We start from the raw sequence: 25046 nt of genomic DNA, 5'->3' as shown, positions 1-25046 counted from the left end.
ATAAATCACTAATTAGACACATTACTTGATTTGCGTGTAACTTTCACAATATTAACCAAAAAGTCTTTCTTTCTTTTTTTTTAAATAATGATATCTTCACCGAAATCACATACAAATATAAAGACAATATTACCCTTGCTCCAGCAAATTGTGAAAACCCAAGCAAGGGCAATTTTGTAATTTTAGTCACAGCCTTCAATTTCGGTGAAAAAATTGCCAGCAGTTCTTCTCTAAAATCTCCAGCTCCAACACTTTTGTCCTACTTCAGCAGTTCATATACCATAGAGATTCAAAAGAATCAAAACTTTGCATGGAAAATACATATGATGTATGCACACTTGAATAAGCCTTAGCACACAAGCACAACAACAATACAACGCCCAATCACGGATTACAACAGCTAAAACTCGTGTGGGAATGTGAATCAAAGGATAAAAGGCTATAGAGAGAGTAAGCAGCCTGGTGCTTTTGTATGAGTACGCTTAGATTACAATGTTAATGGGAACTGGTTGTGTTGATGATTGATACAGATGCTGAAAGGAGCTACCCAGCATACATGAGCTGGAAATAAGTGATGTTGTTTTACCATTTGCTCAGTTCTGAAGTAGATTCTCCTTCAATGGATCTCTTGAAGGTACCTTAGGAGGGGTAGAATGTTCGGACTGGGAAAACACGATCAGAATGTGCATGATGATCATGGCAATTGTGAGAAAAGTTATACAAAGTGTAAGGACTTCCCATGAAGGCAGGACCGAAAGCCATTCAAAAAAATTGTAGCTTCCATATAGAAGGAGACATAACCAAGAGATAACAACCTGTTCACACCGAAAAAGAAATACATCATGACTGAGAGAAAATGTGCTTGTAACTTTTATGTAAAGCACAAGGAGGACATCTTACGAACAAAGACTTTTTGGGTCGACCAATCTCTTGACATTCTTTGTCAGCAAATGTACCCTTGATGAGGTGTTGCTCCAATAAAGCATCCTGAGAATGGAGAAATAGTAGTATGAAATGCGCATTCATTACTAATCAACTGAAATATCTCTCATTTACAGGGAAAAAAAAAAACTGAAATGTCTCTCAGGTTGCACGTGTATTAATGGAACCAAATCAAAATAAGAGAGAGAGGAAGAAAAGATTATTATTAATGCAGGTGATGAGAGCTGTTAATTTGTATGTAGATAATGTAACAAAATACATAACCTCAAGCAAAAACTCACAATCCCAGAATTTATTCACTCAAATATATAAGATGGGCAATTTGTTTTAAATATTGTCATTCTTCTGCTCCCAAACATGAGGGCATCATAATTCTAGAATAATTAGCCAGGTCGCTTCCAAGATGCAAGCTAAGAGTCAAGAGATAGGACAAGAAAGGACATGAAGCTTCTCATTCTACCTATTAATCTGTATCCAATTTGGCATTCAATTCTATAGTTTGAAAATGGAAAACAACCCAGCAGAGCAAGGGCTGTTCATATCTCTGCCCTTGCAATGAAATTGATATGTTTATCCTACCTTGGCCACAAACATATTTCTACACCAGTCTGCAATGTCACTACTTGTTTCCGGCAGTTCCTCCATAAGATGCCGCTTGACATGCACTTGTATCTGCAAGAATGAACTCATTAGCGTTTATATTAAACAAGAACATTGTAAACTGAATGCCTCAATAGATCTAGGCAACTATGCCCATCTGGTCCATGAAAGAGTCGGCTATAACTATTGAAAAAAGAACCAAAAAAAAAAAGACCAACAAAAGAAGAGTCATCTATAAATTAAGGACCAAATGCCTGCAAATATACTTCTTGATAGAGAAGATATTTATTTCATAATTTTAGCAGTTAAATAAGCCTTCTAAGTAAGCATGCTATCAACAATCTTATATAGCAAAAATATATATGGTATCAATAAATATCTTTCCTATACGATAAGTAGCTATTGAACCACTATGGTATGAACAGGACTGAAAGTTTATTTTGGACAAAACAATTTGCAACCATTATAGAAAAGCAGATAAGAAAAGATTAAAATTTAAATCTAAATAGTCATATATATGTTAGTTCATAATTATACTGCTTATAGTTTAACAGGATTATTTTTAAGTTCTTGGAGTCCAATAAAAAATGCAAGGATACTTCATTTTGGATCCCATACTAGCTTTAGACAAGTGTTGGCATGCATGCGTGGATACTCCAAGACACAATTGAATAAGCTAGATGGGTCATTTTATATTTTTTTTCATTATTATTTTTGGTTCTGGACGCACCTAGGAGACTGTAGGCCCTAGATTAGACATGCCTTAGAGCACAACAGGTTTTGAATAGAAATTTTAAAATTAAATCTGACTAAAATCGGTAAATACAATGAGTTTTTTTTTTTTGGAAAATAAAATACAATAATTTTTTTGCAAAAAATAAAAAAATATGAAATTGAGCCCGGCCTTGTTTGTTCAGTCAAACAAAACAAGTTCTATGACAATGTAATATTCAAATTTGTAATGACAATACCGTTTTGATAACTTGGATAGTTTGATTCACGTATCAAAAGATAAAGAGAGTAGGTCAAAAGTATGGCAAATTAACCTTAAGTTACAAAAAAATTAAAAATAAAACCTAAGGACTTGAACAGGAAAATGAGGGGCATTTTGGTAATTTAACTCAAATTTTTAGTAACCGGAAAAAGTAGTAAAAAATTATTTTGAGGTCTAATTAATCAAAAATAAGGTTTAGATAGAAAATTTGGACAATTTGAGCTAAAATATGAATTTTGGGGACAATTGAGAAATAGCCTGAAAAATCCACAATAAATATTAAAAACTTGTAGAAAAATCCTGAAAATGGTGGAAAACTTCCATAAAGGGATTTTAGGTGGAAAATGGAAATTACTTAAATATGGAGATTCTAATTTTTCTATGAATAATTTTTTAATTTTTGGACATACAAAAATTAGGGGAAATGCCAAAAATATGAAAAATAAGGTCTACAATCTTAGAAAAATTCTTGAAAATTCCATGAAAATATTTGAGGGCATAAAAGTGATTCTAGAGCTGATATATGCCAAGAGTACCTCAGAGATATGGGAGAACCTTCAAAAACCCTTATTTGATAAAAAAGGATAATTAAGGGGGAAAAAAAAAAACACATCCTTGGATTTCATAAAATTAGAGCAGTATGCCTTCTGATGACATAAGATATTTTATGAACAAATAGGGTTGATTTTGTTGAGAGAAAAGGAAAGAATCTATCTTAAAATTCAAAAGAAATCATAATTTGGGTAACCATCTTTGAGCATATATTTTGAGCTCTACAAGGAATGTTTGAGGAAGTCTTGAATTTGAGAAGTTAGAGGACATTTAGGACTGCAACTTTTCTCTTACAATGTGGCTGGAAAGTGAATGAAAAAAGGTGAGAAGCGAGGCCAAATGTGCTACATCATTACTTTCAGAAAAAAAAAAAGTTGGTCATCGAAGCAACTTCCAAAAATGTTTCTTGTGATTCCATCTGCATCCAGTGGCAAACCAATGTGGATCTATACCCTGAATAGTAGGTTACAAGTTAGCGGTGGTTTGGTTGGCCGATTACACTCATGTTCTTGGAGCCAATAGAGTTGCTTCACAAGCCTAGTTGAGTTCGATCTAAATATGCTAGAGACAATGTTTGCTTCATGATTATCTAAGTGATGTAAAATGCATAGATTTTGCATAAGGCATGGACGTGTATAATGCTTGGATTCAATATTTGTGTTTGCATGAATGGAGAATATTGGGGTTTTTCATGTTGAAGATTTGCCAAAGGAAAGAAGATTGTTTGATATCTATGTCTGAATTTGAAAGATGCGTCCATGTTAGATGGCAAAGTGGAGAGAGCTCTTAGCAGTCTTTTTTTCCTAGCCGCACTTACTTTGAATTTCAATTTGAAGAGTTTAGTTATTTTGAAGCTTTTCATTGAATATGAACATGAGATGATGTTTTGGAATAAGTGTCATGAAGACACTAACATTACATGGGCTTTTATTAATTATTTAGGATAAATTGAATGATTACATGATTGGATGTATTGAGATATGTTGATACTTAAATTGAATCCACTATGTTGAGGATTTTTGTCTTAAATTTTTCTTGTTAGAAGTTACATAGTAAATTGGTCTATTTTATTTGATGTAGCAAATTTAGACCATATGACTCGAAAACATAAAATTAGGGTTATTGGCAATTTGACAGATTTGGAATTCTGGAAAAAAATGGAAAAGACCATTTTAGAGTACAGAAAAAGTTACAGAAAATTTATCAGAGACTTTAATGAGTTTTGTTGATGCTAATTAAATTGGGGGTCAAAATAAATATTTTGGTAGGTGAACAAATTCATATGTATATTTTGTCTGAAAAGGTTTCAGGACGCAAAGTAGACAAGTATGTAGTTTAAAATTTTGAAAAATTCTAGTGTCTACATCCACATAAAGGATGGCCAGAATGTCTATTAGCATAGTTCATAAATCCATCACAACAATAGCTAGAATCAAGGTGAGTTGAGGCATATGCCTTTTCCCATGAGAGGTCCTATATACAGTGTCTACATCCACCTAAATGATGTAAATGCGAGCGCTTTCCGAAAGCAATTCCAGTAACAACGTCTGTTTTTAAGAGATATGATCATTTAAATGGGTCCACCCATCTTGGATGCAAGGGCCCAACCCATTTACCGTCAATTAACATCAAGAGAAAAATCCCAGGACAATAATACCATAACCAGCCAGTTAAAAGGATATATTTTTAAAGTTGCCAAAATCTTAAATATTTATCCTGACAATCTTTTAATCGAGATACCAAGAAGAATGGTCTAATGTTAACTTCAGAAGCATACATGAGAAGTGCAGCTAATAAGCAGTGAAATTTAGCCCTAAAGATTATGAGCGCCTTACCACAGAAGATCGCCCCCGGAATATTCTCAACATTGTAGGCTGAGGCTCATTTTTAGGGATAGCAACTGTAATATCATAAATTGCTGGAACAAAAGAACGTAAATGATTCACTGCTGAAACGAAACCCTGAAAATCATACAAAGGGGAGATGGCAATCAACTAAACCAATCTCGATAAAGCACTGTAATGCTATTTCTTGGTGTTTAGAAACTTCATATTACTGATGAACAGAGCAGAAAACTGTTAGATGACAATAAGATAAACCTTCACGTAAAAAATATTTGAGGCCCATTCAGATATTCATTAAAAAGTCCCATTCTAGGTCCCAACTTCAAAAATTATACAGTTCTGTCACTTGTGGTGCTTATAAAAGAAGTTATGCACGTAATTTAAGCTTAAATCTGTCTGCTTCTTAAACAAAACACTTATGCATCAACTAGCCAGTAAAATTAATGTGTTAGACACACACACACACACAAAAGAAAAAAGACTTACCTTGGTATGAGGAACCAAAACATGCCTCGGAACAGGAAGCCCAGCTGAGACAGCATACTCTTGAGCTGCCAAAAGCTTTTCCTGTGTAAAGCGAGTCCCTTCCACAAAAAGAGCCAACCATAAAGGCTGAGGGAAGTTCTTTAGATGTTGAAAACCAGACTGCAGGACACAATCCAAGCTGTGTAAGCACAATATAGAAGATATACCCAAATGCATACGCTAACAAATGCAGTTAAGATTACCTTCAATGTCTCCTCGTCTTTGGCCCAATTTCTTTCCAAAAAGACATAATCAGAAAACCACATTGACCAACCTAAAACCTGCGGCCATTGTTTTATCGCATTACCCATTAAGTACTAAAATCCAAGAACCTATAAAAAATTGCAAAACTGACAGTGATCAAAGGCAATCATTTAGTCTGAACCAGTAATGCCTGTTTAAATACGATAATGTAATGCTCCTTTAAAAAATCAAACCGGGTATTCCACATATGGAACTTAACAAGTGAGATATCATAATTTACAATATTTATGAAGCCAATACCCATTTGATCTACTTGATCTGCCTAGTCCTAAAAGTGCCAGCAGTGGACAGTGTCATAAATACTGATAATTACGGAGAAACAAAATGATATAAAGAAAACAATTGACAGAAAAGAAAGATATAGGGTGTAAGACCATGCATATCATACCTATCCATCACTTTCAGTAGTAATAAGACAACTCTACTGGAAAAATGAACTAAAAAACACTGAATACATTTATAGCATATCAGAGGCAAACAGGGGATGATGTCAGAGGCATAAAGATTGGCTTCATGGAGTAACTGGATGGAGTGTAAAATTGAAAAATAGCACTACCGGCAACCAACTCTAAATGATGCATCAAATTTGCATGAGGAAAAAAAAAATGCAAATATGAATTTGGCCAATGTGACACAGCTGCTATTGTCAAAGTCAAATTCAGGCCTTCAAATTAGGGAATTTGTACATCAATAACATTGTCAAATCAACTCCAGATTTGATTATTTCAATACTGCTTTGTTCTTTGGACCTTTAATTTTTTAATGTCCAATTCTCAATCTAAATTATTCCAGTTTGGAAACTCTTTAATTTCCTTAATTTTATACTCAGGAAGGCTGCTAGGATTGAGCCTATGCAATAAATATTTCTGCTAGGATTGAGCCTTTGGTATAAGTATTGGCTGCAGTTGAACCAGACATTGAGTACTAAGAATTGACAGTTTTTCCTGTCCTTTTATATTTCAGTCCCAAAATTAGGGCATTCTGTGGGAACTTCATACATCATGTCTTCAGAATAGGAAGTTTTTCGGTTCTCTAATTTCTGTCCCATCTAAGAGCCTTTTTTTTTTTTTTTTTTCCGAAAGAAGGTTTAAATTTTATTAGATTAAGTTAAAGAAGACCATTACAAACCTGGAAAAAAAAAAACCAAAAGTAACTCCAGGAAGGGACTGAAAGACACCAAAAGGTACGCCAACATCTATAACCAACCACATCCCAACCCAACACCCCCCCAAAAAAAGAGCGGCAGAAACCCAATTCCACCTAAGAGTACTATGCACAAACCAATCATTCTTAATGTCATTAATCTAGTACTTGTGAGCAAATCAACAAAGTTGAGATTATGTGTCTTTTTCCCCTTTTATTACAAGTTTCCACTTCCATCTATGTAGCGAAGAATATCAAGACTAACTCAAGCTGGACAAGAATACTATCAAAATGAAAATCTTGAATGGGCAGACAACATGTTGTATATCAGATTTTAAAATGTCATGAAGGTGAGATGAGAGCATAACCATAGAATAAACAAAATAGATATATCTGAGAAACAGGGTTTTTCTTTTTTTTTGCTAGGCAAGTTTCATCTAACCAAAACTGAAACAAAGGCATAATTTCCAGAGAAATAGAATAACTCTATGGGGCACTCTGAAATATCCTGGGCACTGTAATATTGCCAACCAAGTTGATTTGAATAAAATGCGTGCAACTTTAACTAAAGACTTAGGGGCCTGTTCAGTTGTCGAAAACATTTTTTGTTTTCCAACTCCAATTTTCTATTGAATATAATCTCCCATTAGAAAATATTAAATTCAGTGTTCTAATTTTACAACTTTATACTACAAAATAGAAAACATCCTTTTTGATGTTTTCCAGATTTTATGAAAATGAATGCTATGACTTTTTGAAACATAAAATGTTAGGACATCTTTGGTTATAAAAGTGGAATAGAAAACTAAAAAATATTTTCTGAAACTAAATGAGGCCTTAGATTTTGCACAGGGACTATTAGCGACCTTGAAAGGCAACCTGTATTTTTATTAAAAAATACAGTCAAGTGTTACTGGTCGGACAATAACTTACTGGGAGATATTTTGATGATTTCTTCATTATAGCCACTGTGCTACCAAGACAACCTGCACGCTGTCATTAGCAAAATCAAAATTCACCATGGAAGGACACTAGTAGTTGTTGCAAAAAAGCACTTATTTCATATACATATGCTACAAACTATTTATTTTGATGTTGGTAGTACAATATTACACCTGCATCAAACATTACAATGATATGCACAGATACATACATGGGTGAGCGTGTGTCCACGTGCGCATGTGTGCATACTACAAATGCTTTTAGGACGAAAATGTTATGAATAGCAATTACTTATGATATAGAAGTAACTTATGCATGATGCAACATGATAAAAATGGTGATAATATCTAAATGTACACAAAAATTCTGTTGAGAGCAAAAATAATATAAAAGATAAATTTAACCCCTACCAAGTTAAACTTTTAGATGAGATGGTGGTTAATAATTCAAAATGGTATCAAAGCAAGTAAAGGTCCTGGGTCCAAACCTCACTACTAACCTAATGTTTAATTAGCTGCACGTGTTTGGACCAATTATGCAATGAAGTTTTGTCAAACTTGAGGGGGCATGTTGAGAGTGAAAATAATAATATAAAAGATAAAGTTAACCCTTTATCTACTAGCTTAAACTTTCAAATGAGATGGTGGTTAACAATTCAACAAATTCTACTAACAACAAAAGTTCAATCCAATCTGATTTTTAGTCCACCAGCTATAAGTAAAATTCCCTATTCCAGATTTGATAAGAGAAAGATAATCAGATTATTTAAATGTGGGCATCAAGTTTCATTTGAATCCACATCTCAAGACCAGGCATGTAGTTTGCTGGCTGCAGTAAGATTTTCCACATTCACTGTAGTAGTGATTTAAATAAAAGATACTACCTATATCTGCCTATATAAAATAGTTGGTTTCATTTCTCAAGAAACCATATCAGTGTTTACCTGAAAATATAAGGGAGATTTTATCTAAACAAACATAAAAGAAAAACAGGCTTCCCTATGCCCTAAATGGCATTGAATTATTGAAATAATGAAACTACAGCTTTCTAAGACAAGTGTAACTCAACTGGGCGAGTGAACTTTGTTTTTAATCTGTACATTCAGTTTTGTTATAGACCTCTCACCCTAAGACAAAAGATTGTATAGAAATATTCAGATATTTTTCATTAATTAGTATCTGGAACAAACGAAAATTCAGTGGAGGATATTTATGTAAACTCACAAATAAAAAGCCAGTAAGACATTTGAACAGAAATCTATGAAGATGAGCACCTCAGCTAAGACCCACCCAACAAGCCAGTCAATGTCACTTCGGTGATTAGGAATGAGGAGTGCATGTTCTTTACCTGAAGAAACCACATATATGAGCTAAGGCCTAAAGTACCATAACTTCTTATAATCTGCAACAGACAAATGACGATAATTTGAAGCCTCACCCACAAACTGAAAAGTTTCTGAATCTGTGTACAGCTCCACCTGCCAGAAGTCATAATACTGTAATGAGAAATAGCATAATACCCCAGTAACTAAAGAAGAATGCTAGTCAACATCAATGTACCAAAATGTAGGTAAAATTCAGAGTTCAAATATTAGAAGCATGAATGATGTGCTGGATACGGATATAGGGTAAAGCTAATTAGATCTTATTGTTAAAGCACTTTGTATTCAGTAGTTTATATTATAGCTTGGTAGCTTGCTGTGTGTTTTACTTTAAGCTGCCTTAGCATTTATTAGTGTGTTGCTGTAAAGCTTTAGCTGTTCTCTATATAAACAGCAAAGCTATCTGTTTGTTTATTCATTGATTTATTTTGAGATCTGAATTACGAAGTTAGTTCGATTTTTCTCTTCTCTTGTTCGCTTATCTCTTCTCCCTTTAGTCGATCTCCTCTTCTAGGGTTTCTGATATTTTACATGGTATCAGAGCCTTCGACGTAAGTCATGGCGTCCGATTCGAATCACTGTACCTCTTCTTCGATTCCTCCTCGTTCGTCTTTCTCTCTTTCCTCGGCTTCACATACTGGTTTTGGTGCAGTTGCGAAAGCCTTGAACTACATACCAATCAAGCTCAATAACGGGAACTATATTTTTTGGAAAGCTCAAGTTCTAGCTACTATTCGAGCATTTGATCTAATTCAAATTCTAAACAATTCGACACCTCCTCCAAAGTTTATTATGGATCCAAATAGTGGTGATGCTGAAGCTACGAAGTTGAATGATGACTACATGGATTGGCTGCGGTCAAACCAGCTTCTTCTTGGCTGGCTTTTCTCGACCATTGATAAAGATGTCCTAGCGTAGGTGATTCATTGTGAATCATTTGCTGAGATATGGTCTACCTTGGAGAAACTTTATTCTAGACAAACTGTTGCAAAATCTTTTCAATTAAAGCAATAATTGCGTTCAGTCAAGAAGGAGTCTCTATCTGTTAATGACTACATTTTAAAGATCAAAACGATCGGTCATGCGCTCGCAGCCATAGGAGAACCTCTTCCTGATAAGGAGCTATTATTAGCTATTTTAAATGGATTAGATCATGACTATGAGACTGTTGTTAGCCTTATAACATACCAGATGGATGAAATAGATTTAGAAAAGGTGCAATATCTTCTATTAATGCGTGAACAGCGGTTAGTCACACAGAATGTGCCACCTTTGACAACTGCTTTTGATTCACCTATGTCATCTTCAATATCTGTTAATGTTGCTTCTTATTCAACACAAAATGGAAATGGAAATGGATCTGTTCTGAATACAAGAGGGGGTTATAATAATTGAGGAGGTCAATTTGGTACTAGAGGAGGTAGAGGGAGAGGTAGATCGAATGGCAGAAGAATTTATTGTCAGCTTTGTGGCAAACCAGGACATTTTGTGGACAACTACTACCACAGATTTGATAAGAATTTTTATTGGAATTCTGGTTCTAATTTTGGAAAAGGAAATTCAGGTGGTCCAACTAATTTTCGTGATTCTCAGGCATACCTAGCTTCTGTTTGGGACTCTAGCGCAAGCTACATGACTGATTTAGGTTCATATCATGGCAATGCTCATGGCACTATCCCTCAGCCATCTGAACCTTCATTTTTGCCTTATGATCAGTCTGATCCTGCATGGTTTGTGGATTCTGGTGCCACAAACCACATTACCTCCAATGTTCACAATATGTCCAATCATTCACCCTATCATGGCAGTGATAAAGTTACAATTGGTAATGGTAAGTCTTTACCTATCTCAACTATTGGTGCTACACAACTTTCCTCTGTCTTATCTCCTCAATCTTTTGTTTCTTTATCTCATGTTCCTCACATGAAGAAAAATCTGATTAGTGTTTCTCAATTAACTCGAGATAATAATGTTGTTACTGAATTTGATTCCTATTCATGTGTTGTCAAGGACAAGGATTCCAAACAGGTGCTACTTCAAGGCCATCTTAGGAATGGACTCTACCAGCTGAATTCAGCTTTTGTTCCAGCTGCAATCAGTCCCTCTGTTCATTCTATTGAGCCTATTAATGCTATTCCATCTACTTCTTTTTCTACACGTAGAAAGCAGTACAATAATGCCTGTAATAATAAGCACTCATTCTGTCATGAGTTGATGCATCATTGTTTCAGTGTAGTTCACACTAGTTCTGATGTTTGTAACAATGGCATGCTCGTTTAGGGCATCCATCAACTTGTGTACTGCAGCTTATATTGAATAAAATCCAAGTTCCTTTTTCTTCTATTCCTTTTTGTGATTCCTACAAGCTTGGGAAATTAAGTCAGCTACCATTTAATCATTCTGAGATTAAAGCAACTAAACCTTTAGAACTTGTCTATTTCAATTTATGGGGGCCTTCCCCTGTTCTTTCCATTGAGGGTTATAGATACTATATCATCTTTGTGGATGCGTATACCCGATATACTTGGCTATATTCTTTGAAACTCAAATCAGATGCTCTACCCACCTTTATAGCCTTTCATAAATTTGTTGAACTACAATATCACCACAAATTCAAAGCTTTACAAACTGACAATGGGGGAGAGTTTAAGGCCTTTTTGCCTTATCTTAGAAGCTTTGGTATTCAAGCTTCGTTTTCATGTCCCTACACATATCAACAAAATGGTGTGGCCGAGAGAAAACATCGACATACAGCTGAAATGGGGTTAACTCTATTAGCTCATTCCCATATGCCTCTTAAGTATTGGGTAGAAGCTTTTCAAACTGTAGTTCATGTCATAAATTTGCTGCCAGCGTCACCTATTAAATTTTCTAGTCCATTTCAGTTGTTGTTTGAGAAACCTCCCAACTATTTGCTTCTCCAGCCATTTGGTTGTGCTTGCTTTCCTTTTCTTAGACCCTATAACAAGCACAAATTTTCTTTTCATACATCCAAATGTGTGTTTCTAGGATATAGTCGTTCTCAAGCGGGGTATAAATGTTTGCATCCATCCGGAAGGATCTATGTATCAAGGCATGTTCATTTTAATCCTAATGATTTTCCCTATCCCTCACTGTTTGTTTCTCCTTCTTTTTCATCATCTACTACAAATGTTGGGTTATCTACTTCTCATTTTCAATCTCTTCCTTCCTATTCCAAATTGTCTAAAGTAGCACCTGTCTTACCTCCTTCCTTGTCAAACTCAGTGGTTTGTCCGCAAGCTTCAGTAACTTCTCCTACTATCACTTCTCCTTGTGAACAATCATCTATTCAATCTTTTCCTCCTCCCTCTATTCAGCCGGTTTCAATTCCCAAATCCAAACCGCCTACTACTCCTTCTATACATCCTATGATGACCCGATCTAAAACTCAAAGACTTCTTACTGCCTCCCCTCATGCCTTAGTGAGTCATCTAGAACCTTATTTAGTTCATGAGGCTTTGCTAGATTCTTGATGGTTGCAAGCTATGCAAGAAGAATTTGCAGCATTGCAGAGAAATAAAACCTGGGATCTTGTTCCCTTTTCAGAAGATAAGAACATCATTGGCAGTAAATGGGTTTTTAGGGTCAAATATAAGTCAGATGGTTCTGTTCTTAAGTATAAAGCAACGCTGGTTGCTAAGGGTTTTCTACAAACACCTGGTGTGGATTATGCTAAGACCTTTAGCCTTGTTGTAAAGGCTCCAACAATGAGAGTACTGTTTTCATTAGCAGCCATCTTTGGTTGGGATATACAACAAGTTGATATTAATAATGCTTTTCTAAATGATGACTTGGAAGAAACTGTTTACATGACTCAACTTGAGGGTTTTGTGAATTCTCGATATCCCTCTCATGTTTGCAAATTAAAGAAGTCCCTCTATGGTTTAAAACAAGCACCTCGTGCTTGGTATGTAAAGCTGAAATCTGCATTTCAGAATTGGGGCTTCACAAGAGCTACCTCTGATGCTTCTCTCTTCATTAAACGGACTGCCTCTTATGTTTTATTTTCTTTGGTTTATGTTGATGATATTCTGATAACTAGATCAGATTCTGCTGGTCTTCAGCTTTGTATTAGAGATTTGGACAGCACTTTTGCCTTAAAAACACTAGGTTCAATTAATTACTTCTTAGGGTTTGAAGCTCTTAGAAATTCAGCTGGAATTTACTTAACTCAAGCCAAGTACACTATGGATTTGTTGAAGAGAGCTGATATGTATGACTGTAAGCCTTGTGCAACTCCTGCCACTTCTACATTTTCTCTTACAAATGAAGGTGAACTATTTTCTAATCCATCTTTGTATCAAACCCTAATTGGCTCTCTTCAATACTTGACATACACTCAGCCGGATATTGCCTTTGTGGTAAATAGATTAAGCCAGTTTTTGGCATCTCCTAAAGTGCAGCACTAGGTTGCTTGTAAATGGCTGCTTAGATATTTGAAAGGCACGGTGGGTTATGGTCTTTCAGTATACACCGATGCAGATCATGCAGGGTGCAAGGTCACAAGGCACTCCAACAGTGGTTTTTGTGCCTTTCTTGGCTGTAATCTGATTGTTTGGGGTTCTAGAAAACAAACAGTGGTTGCTCGATCAGTTGGTGAGGCTGAATATCGTGCCATTGCTCAAGATGTAACAGAATTATTATGGCTAAAGTCCTTATTTTCTGAGCTGGGATTTTTAGATTCTATTCCTTCTAAACCTATTGTGTGGACCGACAATTTGCCTGCTAAGAGTATGGCTGAAATCCAGTTTTTCATGGGAGAACTAAGCACATAGAGCTTGATATTCATTTCATTCGAGAAAAGGTTGAAAAGGATGAAATAGAAATCAGATATGTTCCTACAGAACATCAGATTGCTGATGTTTTTACAAAAGGGCTCTCTCAGGCTCGTTTTCGATTTTTGTGTAATAAACTTGGCATAAAATTTTCTCCAGTGCACAAGGGTGGCAGTTCAGAAGAGTCCTAATTGAGGGGGAATGTTAAAGCATCTTGTGGGCAGCTTATGGTTCAAGAGAGTTCTAATTGAGGGGGAATGTTAAAGCACTTTGTATTCAGTAGTTTATATTGTAGCTTGGTAGCTTGCTGTGTGTTTTACTTTAAGCTGCCTTAGCGTTTATTAGTGTGTTGCTGTAAAGCTTTAGCTGTTCATTTTGAGATCTGAATTATGAAGTTCGTTCGATTTTTCTCTTCTCTTGTTCTCTTATCTCTTCTCTCTTTAGTCGATCTCCTCTTCTAGGGTTTCTGATATTTTACACTTATTATCTGTATTAGCAAAAAAATTGATACTAAGTACATTAATAAATTTGCTGGGAGAAGGTTTAAAAAAATAAAAAAACTAATTGAAAGGATTAACTAAAGATACTATAGAAAATATGTAATTATTCAATTTTGAATATTCTATTTGAGTGTACAGTTTGTAATAATTTTATTCCTAGGATATTTCTTTTCCTACTACCTTGTTCGGCAGTTTTTAAAACATAACCGACTCCTATGGAGCGGTTACATTTGTACCATACATATGAATTTGTGAATTTCGAATGGAAAGATATTAGTTTTCTATCAAAAACTACATGGTATCAGAGCAGTCCTAACACCGATTTGTTCATTCCAAATCTGCATCTAATAACTTCGATTTGTTCTTCTCAACTCTGTACCTGATTCCATTTCTATTCCACCAAATATTTGGGTTCTATTTCTCTCATGTTTTTTATCTGCAATGGCATCCACTGTTGAAGTTTCTTCTTCCTCTCAAATTCCCTCAGTTCCAAACCCAATAGGAGGATCCGATTCCTCTGCTCTTCTTATTATCAACATAAACTAAATGCAGTGGTCTCATTCAGTCATCATGTTTATTTGTGGCCAAGGAAAGGATGATTATCTCATTGGTGCTGCCCCTAAACCAAAGACCGATGATTCAATGTACAAGGTGTGGAAGACAGAAAACAATATGGTCATCCTCGCCCGATAGCTGGAGATACTGCACTATTAGCCATTGAGAATGTTATATCCCAATCACATGCCTCATAGGTTGATAAGGCATCCATTAAACCTATCATATGATTCGAGGCACTTGTATCTACATTCTAGGAATTTGTAGCAAGTTTTTGAGAAAGTAAAGACTGTTTTTGAGTACCTTATTTAGCAAGAGATGCCGTTGGTTCAGGAGTCTTTGTAAGATTAGACGTTTTTGATAGCTTCGTCTGATTTAGTAATTGATGCAAAAGTTCCAATTGATCTACAGATAAAGTCAGATTGGTGGACTTCCCGATTTCTAAATATGCCATATATGCGATTGGGTTGACTTCCTTTGATTTTTTAGGTTTCCAATTGGCCGATTTACCATGGATCTTCCAACAAGTCTCTCTTGTATGATATGGCTTGTTGCAGTGATCACACCACTATTTGTCCTTTTGGGACTCACCACGTGGTAAGGCAATAGTCTTCATTTTTGCAATAACAAGAGCTGAATTCTAAGAATTGACATCATTGTTAGAATACAAGGATGGATTTAGCATTACTTTCTTTCAACTGTCCTCTCACCTGACTCTTGCAAAGACTTCTTAAATGGATGGAAAAGGTTTAGCTCCAAGTAGTCTACCTCGAACTTCATCTAATTCGGTGTTGAGACCATGGAGAAAGTCAAAGACTCGTTCCTTTTCCAACATCTTATTATACTTTACTCCATCCTCAAGGCATTCCCAACTAATCTCATAGAATAGATTCATTTCCTGCCACAACTCAGTTAAAACATTGTAATACTCAGCGACTGATATATTACCTTATCTTGTTGTCCAAATTATAGATTTGATCTCAAAGCATTGTGCAGTATTCTCCATGTCAGAGTAAATTTCCTACACGGCTTCCCAAATTTCTTTATCCATTTTGTAGAAGAGATATGTCCTCCCGATCTTGGGCTCTGTCGAGTTGATTAACCAAGCCATGACAATGGAGTTCTCAGTGTCCCAAATACTACAAGTGGTTGCTCCAATATCAGGCATGGGTGTTGCTCCTATAAGATACCCAACCTTTCCTTTACCCTTGATGACTAGCAAAATTGATTAAGACCATTCTCTAAAGTTGGTTCCATTTAGTTTGTGCTAAGTAATTTAAAGAGAATGGTTGTCGAGGGTTATTGGAGTAGCATGCATTTGTGTAGCTCTAATTGGTATGGAACCAATGGTAGATGTTTCACTAGTTGTCACCGCAAATTGATTTCCGGCCATTACTTGCAACTCAGAACTCTACAGTTTGCCGGGTAAGGAACAAATTTTCAGCCACAAGAATCGGTGGCTCTAATACCATGAACAAGATTGAAACAAGCTTAATAACGAAAAGCTTACTCAAGTAATGAGAAGGATGTCATGACCCTAGGGTTTAGTAAGGGAATTTGGAGGAATCCGAAGGTGAATTAGGTAGAAATGGGGGGAAGAAAGCAGAAGAAATGAGGGAAAATTCAGGAGAATGGGAAGAGTTCATACAAAACAAAGGAGGATAGAGAATTTGAGAGGGAAAACAAAATTCATTTCATTCGTCAATGCCTTATTCTCTCCTATTTTGGCCTATTTATAGGTTGTTACAACCCTTCAGTTAGTAACAAAATGCAAGTATAACCCTATAGCAACCTAAGGTACAACAAAGAAAAATACATGCAATAGGACAATTACTCCTATGCCCTTGGGTTCGTGACAATTCCCCCCTCCTTAAGAGGTTTCCTGTCCCCAAGAAACTTATTACAACAGAGCTATTGTTTCTTCATCCAATTCCCGATTTCATAATCTGGTTTATTCTTCGCTTTTTCTTGCTCTTTTCTTTAAATTTCCTTTCCTCTCGCCTTTCAATTTCTTTTTCTCCAAAAGTAGCAGTACTATGAATTTGTTGCAACACCTAGTTCAACCATCCACCCATTCCCTATTGCTATCAAAATTAATTCCAATTGACCTGTCATACCTTCAACCATATCATCTCCAATAGTAGAGAGGAATTCAAACTGCTTTGCAGGCCAAAACCTGATTCAATGTTGCTGCTCTCCAACAGGAATATGAACAAGCAAAACAGCAAGAGTCTCATTCCCCTCAACAAAAAATTATTCCCCCATCTTCCTTTCATCTTGTTTCGTTTTTTCCTTATACATCTTCTTCTGCTTCAGATCAAGAATATACTGTTGGAAGGTTTCAATGTGATTAATCTCTTCCAAACCCGAACATCCTCCATCAATCTCTAAACAACCTTGAACTGTACTCCATTGGTCATTCACTTTGATTAAAGCACCGATTTTCTCACCATTGTTTGATTTTTTTGTTGGAGTTACCTAATCCAATGGTCTATGCCTTCAAGAAAAACAGATTTAAAATCTTTAAACTCCAAGGTTGGTGTAGTCGTATCCTCTCCCATCTTCACAACCTCTTCTCCTTTCTCATCTTCAGTAGAGACCTCCTCAAGTGGAGTATCTTTTACTTGATTGTTGGTGTACACCAACGGCTCACTTTCAGCCGATTTTTCCTTCAGTGGAACCTCAATAGCTTTTTCAGCAATTACCATTCCTTTCTTGTCATCCTGAATTGTCTGATCCAATTCAGATTTTCCTCATTCTTTACAACTACCATTCCTATTCTTAGGACCTCATCAGCCTGATACTTCTCATCAGCTGCATGAATGTTATCTTCATCGCAATCCTTCTCTTCCAATGCTACTTCATAACTTCATGCAAATATAAATTGTGATCCCCACCGATATCCTTGTTCAATCTCTCTTTCTTGCCAGAGTCTTAGTTATAATTAGCCAGTCCAACTCCAATTTTTCCTTAGATTCTTGCTCGACATGATTTGCAACCTTATATGCTCCTTCAATCTGTTGACTGCTCTTAGTAGAACCAGTAGGCTGCAACGCATACTTTCTAAAAATGGATTCCAAGGCGAGTTCCTGCAAACCTTGTTTTCTCGATCGCCTATTTCACAGTTGCAAGCATCATCATCTTGACCATTAACCTTAGCTCGTCTTTCAAACCACTAATAAAACTTGATATGAAATAGTGTTCTGTCAAGGCTGGCTGAGCGCTCCACATTATGGACCTTAGCTCCTCAAATCTATCCTAATAATCCGTCACTGATCCCTCCTACCTTAATTTGTTAAACTCCTTAGTCACATCCATCAAGTTCTTCTCCCCAAATCGGTCATATAAATCTTCAGCAAAATCAGTTTGCCTAGCCCCCCCTTCCCTAGGCATTGGGGTATGATGGGGGGTGTGGGAAGATGATCCTCTTACATGAATTTCCGGTTCCATGTCCGATAGTTCCTCTGCCTCTTACAGGCCATAGGTCCTAGGGAAGGTGCCATGGTTGGGCAGAATTGGATCAACTATTGCTCGGGGAGGAAAATCCGATGATAACCAGAATTGAGGTAGCGAAGACAACATGTTGAACATGTTGTGGATCTGCTAGCCATGTTGCTCCATCGTCTCTTGATGGCTCTCCAATTCTCTCTACATTCCTTCTTGAGAGGCAGCTAATTCTCACTGCATTCCTTCTTTAGAGGTAGCTAGATCCTCCCGCATGTTTTCTTGGTTAGCTACACTATCCTCCCAGCTATGGGTCATCACCTCATGCATTTGCATCATCCTAAACTCCCATGCCTCCATCCTTGTTTTGAGTTGTTTCATCTTGGTCCCCTCAACCATCCTTCAATTCCCGATTCCAAATGCGTCTTACTTCTTTAGATAATTCCCGATCTAGACCTAGTTGTGTGTAACGAATGGCCAAAGCTGCTCCTTGGCCCAATCACCAATTATGATCGAAATTACTGTAGATCAACAATTGCTCGACCTTTGTAACAGCTTCCAAGGACAACAAATTGCTTTCTTAGAACTGATTCTCTTCTCACCACTTCTTGCTCACCTTCCAAAATTATGGTCTAAATCAACATCAAAGATTACCAATCGAGAGTCATCCGTCGAAAATTAATAACCGAGGAGCATTGGCTAGTTCCCCTTCAAAGTCAAACCTGAATTCAGTCCAGTAAACCTAATCCGCCTCCTTAGTGGCTTCAAGTTCAACCAACCTAATTCTGCCTCAATCACTTCTTCAAAGAAATCGATCTGATCTGGTAATGCGATCAGAGACACTTGAGTTTATCCCCACTTTCAGACTGCAGCTAGGATCAAGATTGGTTGAGCTAGATTCCTAGTTGAGGAATGTTGCCTTCCTTTGCACCTGAACTTGCTAAAATTGCCAAAATTTATGGACACAATCTTTTGAAACAGGCTCGACTCTGATAGCACCTCCTACTATTGATCGCCTCTATTGCAGCTTCTTGAAAATTGCCTTCAATCAACTTCTGAGGATAGCCCTGCTCTGATTATCACCTGTCTAGTCGCTCAGAATTCACCTAGATCTGAATCAGCCTTTAGCTGCTATTGAATGGCCTTCAAATCAATTTCTAAGACAACCTCAAACAACCGGTTGGCTCTGAACAATTTCAGAAGACAACTTGTTCTAATCAACTTCGAAAACCTTCCATGCAACTTCTGAAGCCAAAACTTTCGTTGATCTAAACAACTTCGATCAACTTCCAAGAAACAATAGGCTTTTGCAGTTGGCCTGAGAATGTCATGCTCTCCGTCACCTACTCTCACTTGCCAGAGTCATCGGAATTCCATCCGAAATCACCTCACAAAAATCGCTTAGGAGAATCACTCGCCTCACAGAAGTCACCTAGGTCAAATAGCTAAGAATTCCTCCTACTTCGCCTTCTCAATTCAAACCTAGAGGTGCTTGGCCTGCTTCACCTTCACTCCCGCCTGATTGAATTCACCAAGAAACAGCTATCGCCGAAGATCAACAATCACCAAAATCCCACCTCTGAGTTTGCCATCAAAATTCAAGCCTCCTACTCTCACTATATTGCCCTTTCAAATGCAACAAACTAGATCTGGAATCACAACTGAAATCGCCAGTCCTGTTTCACCTTCGAAATTCATACAATAACTCTAAATCGTTGATGAGATCACCTGGGTTGTTTCAATGGATCTACTACTAGATTTCGCAGCCGGAAATCGTCGGAATCACAACTAGAATTAGACAGAATCACAACCAATAATCATTTGAATCACAACTGGAAATAGTCGAAAATCGTCGATGATCTACTGTGACCTATCGCGATGATTGCAATCGCTATTTGCTTCTTGACCCAATCGATCTGTCCTGCTTGCTTCTGAAACTGCTTCTGCTGCATAACCTTTCCACCTAAATTTGGTCGACTCTATGCTACCTTCAACAGTCACCTAAGTTCCACTTCAGTAACTGCCTTCCTGAATCGTCCGAATCCAAGTCAGTACTTGAGGATGGTTTGGCTCTGATTTCACCTCTGCTCACTTGGATCTACTTCAATTATCAACCGAAATATACTCACCTAGAGCACCGAAAATCACCTGACTCGTCGAAATTAACTACACTGAATCGCCTTGGTCAACTGCTAAAACTTTCGGATCGTAGCCAAGAATCATCGGCTCTGATACCAAGTGTCACGACCCTAGGGTTTACTTAGGGTTTAGAAGGGAATTTGGAGGAATCCAAAGGTGAATCAGGCAAAAATGGGGGAAAAGAAAGCAAGAGAAATGAGGGAGAATTTAGGAGAATGGGGAAGAGTTCATACGAAACAAAGAGGGAGAGAGAATTTGGGAGGGAAAACAGAATTCATTTCATTCCTCAATGCCTTATTCTCTCCTACTTTGGCCTATTTATAGGTTGTTACATCCCTTCAGTTAATAACAAACTGCAAGCACAACCCTATAGCATCTTAAGGTACAACAAAGAAAAATACATGCAATAGAACAATTACTCCCATGTCCTTGGGGTCGTGACAAAGAATTACTCGAGTAATTGGAGAATTTAAGGGAGTAACTTAAAGGTTTACTCAAGTTGTTAAGATTTGCATCAGTTAGCATCAGTCTCAGTAAAGGATTTTAAATAGAGTTAGAAATATGATTGTATTTTATGTTTTAATGAGTTAAAATGTAACGGAACTAATATCTTTGAAACTAGTACCGGAAGTCCTTCTATTTCTTTATATTTTGTTTTTAGTCCCTCATCTGTAACCGCCTCTATTATTTATAAATAGAGGCGGATAGGTTCTGCTGAAGTACTTAGCATTCATTCTATTCTTTTGTATTCGCACACGAGAGTTAGAGAATTGAGAGAGAGTAAATGTTCGGTCCTTGTATTCTAGGGAGAGAGGCTATTGATTCTTAGTCTAAGTGTGTGCAAGAAAGAACGGAGAGGGAGTGATGTGTTCTGGATTCTTCTCTAGTGGATTATGTCAACAGCTTCTGGCAGTCTGGATGTAGGGCAAATTCATGCCCGAACCAAGATAAGTCTTCTTATTCTTATTTCTGTTATTGCTTGTTATTTGTTTTGTTTACATTTCTTTCTGTTTCTATTACTATCGGGTGAGGGTTGGGTGTGAGAGAGTGTTTATTATTGTGAGGAAACCAATCCAAGATTCAACACAAGTAATTAGAAATACTTAGTCGAGTAAATTAGAAGACACTTGAATAATCGGGAAGAATTATTCAAGTAAAAAGAAGACTTACTCGATTACTTGTAAATGTTTTTTCAATCTTTTATTGAACTCAGGTATGGTATATATATACAAAAAATCATTTGAAATATCTCCTAAAATACAGGAAAAAATACAGAAACAAATTTGAACTAGGCTTAGACGATAATCAACAAAACTTTAATATTTGTTGGAACTGACTCTTCCTTTTTTCCCTAGAACAACCTTATCTCTTATCACTTAAGTTTGTAAACTCCCAACAATCTTATCACTTGACTCTTCGGCCATGATAGAGATAATTTGGATTCGTATTTGAACTTTTCTAACAAAAGTGATTCATTTTCTTCAAACTTGTCTCAGTACCCTAAGCATGTCTCATGCATTTCTAGATAATCTAGGTTTTAGACATCTGTTCACATTAGCTCGTATTGCTTCCATTTACCCAAAAAAAATTAAATAAATAAATTAAAAAAAAAAGATATAACAAGAAGCACCTGTAACATGTGATTTTGCTTGTCTGGTAAACCTCACTAGGATACCCATTTAGACTAATAAAGAAGAAAAAAAAATAGAAATGCAAGCCACCACCGCCAACGCATAATTAGATTGAAAATTTCAAATCAAGGGCTGTAATTCATTGTCGAGCCTGAACAGGAGACAGTAACCTACTGATGGCAGTGCCTTTTTCAGAATTCAGACATGTGCCAGGACATATGAGGATAGAGTTACTGGAGTACATATAGAATCCTCTTACATGCACTTCCCTAGTTGATCTGCAGCACGGTATATATTTCCTAACTGGCTTGCAAATACCAGAAGCAGCCAACTGGTTTCCATTTTTTGCCTTAATGAACAGAAAACCGATAACAAGTTTCAGGTTCAGAAAAGAATGACAAATCTTTATATAATTTGGTTTTCCATGAAGTGATGCCAGTTTATGTGCATGCTACATAATAACCTTATGTTGTCAGTAAGACTAGATGATGTAGGACAAAAGAGTAGATTTTAGCAATTAGTACTGTTTATTTTGTTTTCTTTATTTATTTCTTATTTTAGTTTGCTTCACAATTTCTTTTGATTTCTTTTGTTCCAATAGTTAGTAGAATCCTAATTAGATTGGGATTTTAGAAACCTAGTAAGAAAGGAATTTAGCTACTAGTTGTTTATAAATAGTTCTTTAGGATGTAATTGATAACAGCTTTGATTATTGATATTGATTTAAGTAATCGGGTTTACTATTGTGTTTTTGTTTCTGGTTCTGCATCACTTTATTTATCTCATCTGTTGTAAGATTCACTTCTAACTTATTTCCTCATAGGCACAAGAAGCACAAGCAGTAATGTTGAGAAAGGTATATCAATCAGATGTCGATCACCATCTGTAACATTACATGCCTGACCTGCATTTTATGTATAATTAGACTTTCATATGACCCTGCCAGGGTAAAATGCATCCTTCCCCAAAGGCTTTAATTAAATAGCAGTCTTTCTGGAAACTTGATGCAAAGATACTGACCTGCATTCTATGTATACCTAGACTTTCATATGACCCTGCCAGGTAGCAGTCTGTCTGGAAACTTGATGCAAAGATACTTTTAACATTTGAGTTTCTGGTTAACAACATAAACTTGAAGTTTCCAATTAAGCAGTCTCACTGTTGGCTCTAAGATTGACCAGAGTAATAACATCAATGGTTCCTGTTTTTATGAGTAGAACCAACTGCAGATCTCTTGTAGACAATCCAACTCCCTGCCACTTTTAAATAAATCAAAGACAACCTTTTTTCTCAATTGAAGATGTCTCCCGAATATTGCCATTTTCAACATATACATGTTGCTACTTGTTTGAGCACTTTTAAGTTTGATATGTTTATTGACAGCTTCAGGATGCAAGGTGGGGTTATTCAGGCTTAGTCATATGACTAATTACGGCCCCATGGAAACTATTTAAACTTTTGAATTAGCCAACTACAGTCGTGTCTATGATGACATATCTGCTTGAAATAATTTTACAAGGATAATATTTGCATATATGTTCTAGAACGAATTTCTTAAACTCATTCAGAGTCAGGAAAGAAAGATAAAAAATATAGACAGCATTGAAATATCCAACTCAAAAGGCACGAGGGAAAGACAGGAAAAAGAAGCATGAGAGAATGAGAACAGAAAAAGTGGTAATGTTGTTCACCTAGCTTCAGAAACTCCATACGCACTTTTACTCGTTCCAGAAGTTTGTTTCTTAGCCTGGGAAAAGGAAGTAGTACCTCCGCAGATTCTTGAACCAAAAGTAGAAATCTATTTGACCTTTAAATTGGAATGGATGACTTTGTGGCCGAATGCACAATTGTACTTGGAATTATATTAATTCTTAAGATGACTGAGCTTAAGAGCATACCCGAATGAACAATATACCATGATTGTACCAAAGAAAAAGACAATAGTTTCCCCTCCTTTGGCCAAGTCCTTCACCGTGGAATATAGGTGAATCTTGCTCCTAGACACAGACCCAGTATCTAACTCAAATGCAACATGCATCCATTCAACATTGCAGATCATAGGTTCATTGCACGTTCTTATGCAATTTAGATTAATCTACTTTCCATGAAATCAATATAAACAAAACAAAAAGGGAATAGATAACAAATACCTTCATGTTAGCCCACCAATCAAAAAGCCATACAATTTGCAACCACAGTAACTCTATGACTACCCTGTTGATCCTTCTGTATAAACTCTGCGAAAATGGACGAAACAGGACGAAGCAAACTGCCTGAAAGTGCAATTATGAAAACAAAAACAATTAGTTAATTCAATAAAACCACGACAATGAAAGATAAATATATATATATATATAATATATGTGCACACACGTTGTACTAAGAAATACAAAGGAGAAACAATGGTAACCACGACAATGAAGGAAATCGAGAAATGAGATCAGAGATGAAGAGCAACCAAAAGAGAGATCCGGAATTGCAGATATAAGGAGAGAGTGAAATCCATGAGTAATGGAGAACGAAATGGAAAGCGTTGCGGAGAATGTGAAAATGTATAACCTGAATGAAGTTGACGACGAGCCCTGAGAGAAGGAAGAGCAGGCCCAACGGCAGAACAACCACTGCTGCAATCGCCATTGCATCCCAAGCATGGAAACAAGATCTACAGAGAGAGAGAGAGAGAGAAACGCTTTTGAAGGGCAAACCGAAAATGCCAACTTCACCCAGCGGGAGAGACGGAGACAGACATCCATCCGGAATCCATACAAACAGCGAATAACTAGAAAATATATTC

At 36.5% G+C, this 25046-nt stretch overlaps 1 protein-coding gene across 1 annotated transcript; it reads right to left on the bottom strand.

Moving 5' to 3' along the window:
- Positions 1–273: 273 nt before the first annotated feature.
- LOC127801381 (1-acyl-sn-glycerol-3-phosphate acyltransferase PLS1-like) lies at positions 274–24925 on the bottom strand. The gene is made up of 11 exons (XM_052336431.1): positions 24812–24925; positions 24403–24525; positions 9244–9283; positions 9080–9153; positions 7798–7857; positions 5661–5738; positions 5419–5577; positions 4924–5049; positions 1522–1614; positions 901–987; positions 274–815 (listed from the first exon to the last, which is right to left on the bottom strand). The coding sequence occupies exons 1-11, from the start codon at positions 24887–24889 to the stop codon at positions 594–596; spliced, it is 1140 nt and encodes a 379-aa protein (XP_052192391.1). The 5' UTR covers positions 24890–24925; the 3' UTR covers positions 274–593.
- Between the last annotated feature and the right edge of the window lie 121 nt (positions 24926–25046).

The sequence above is a fragment of the Diospyros lotus genome, chromosome 1 (genome assembly GCF_014633365.1).
Source record: "Diospyros lotus cultivar Yz01 chromosome 1, ASM1463336v1, whole genome shotgun sequence".
NCBI lineage: Eukaryota > Viridiplantae > Streptophyta > Magnoliopsida > Ericales > Ebenaceae > Diospyros > Diospyros lotus.
This window is presented reverse-complemented; position numbering and strand designations above follow the sequence as displayed.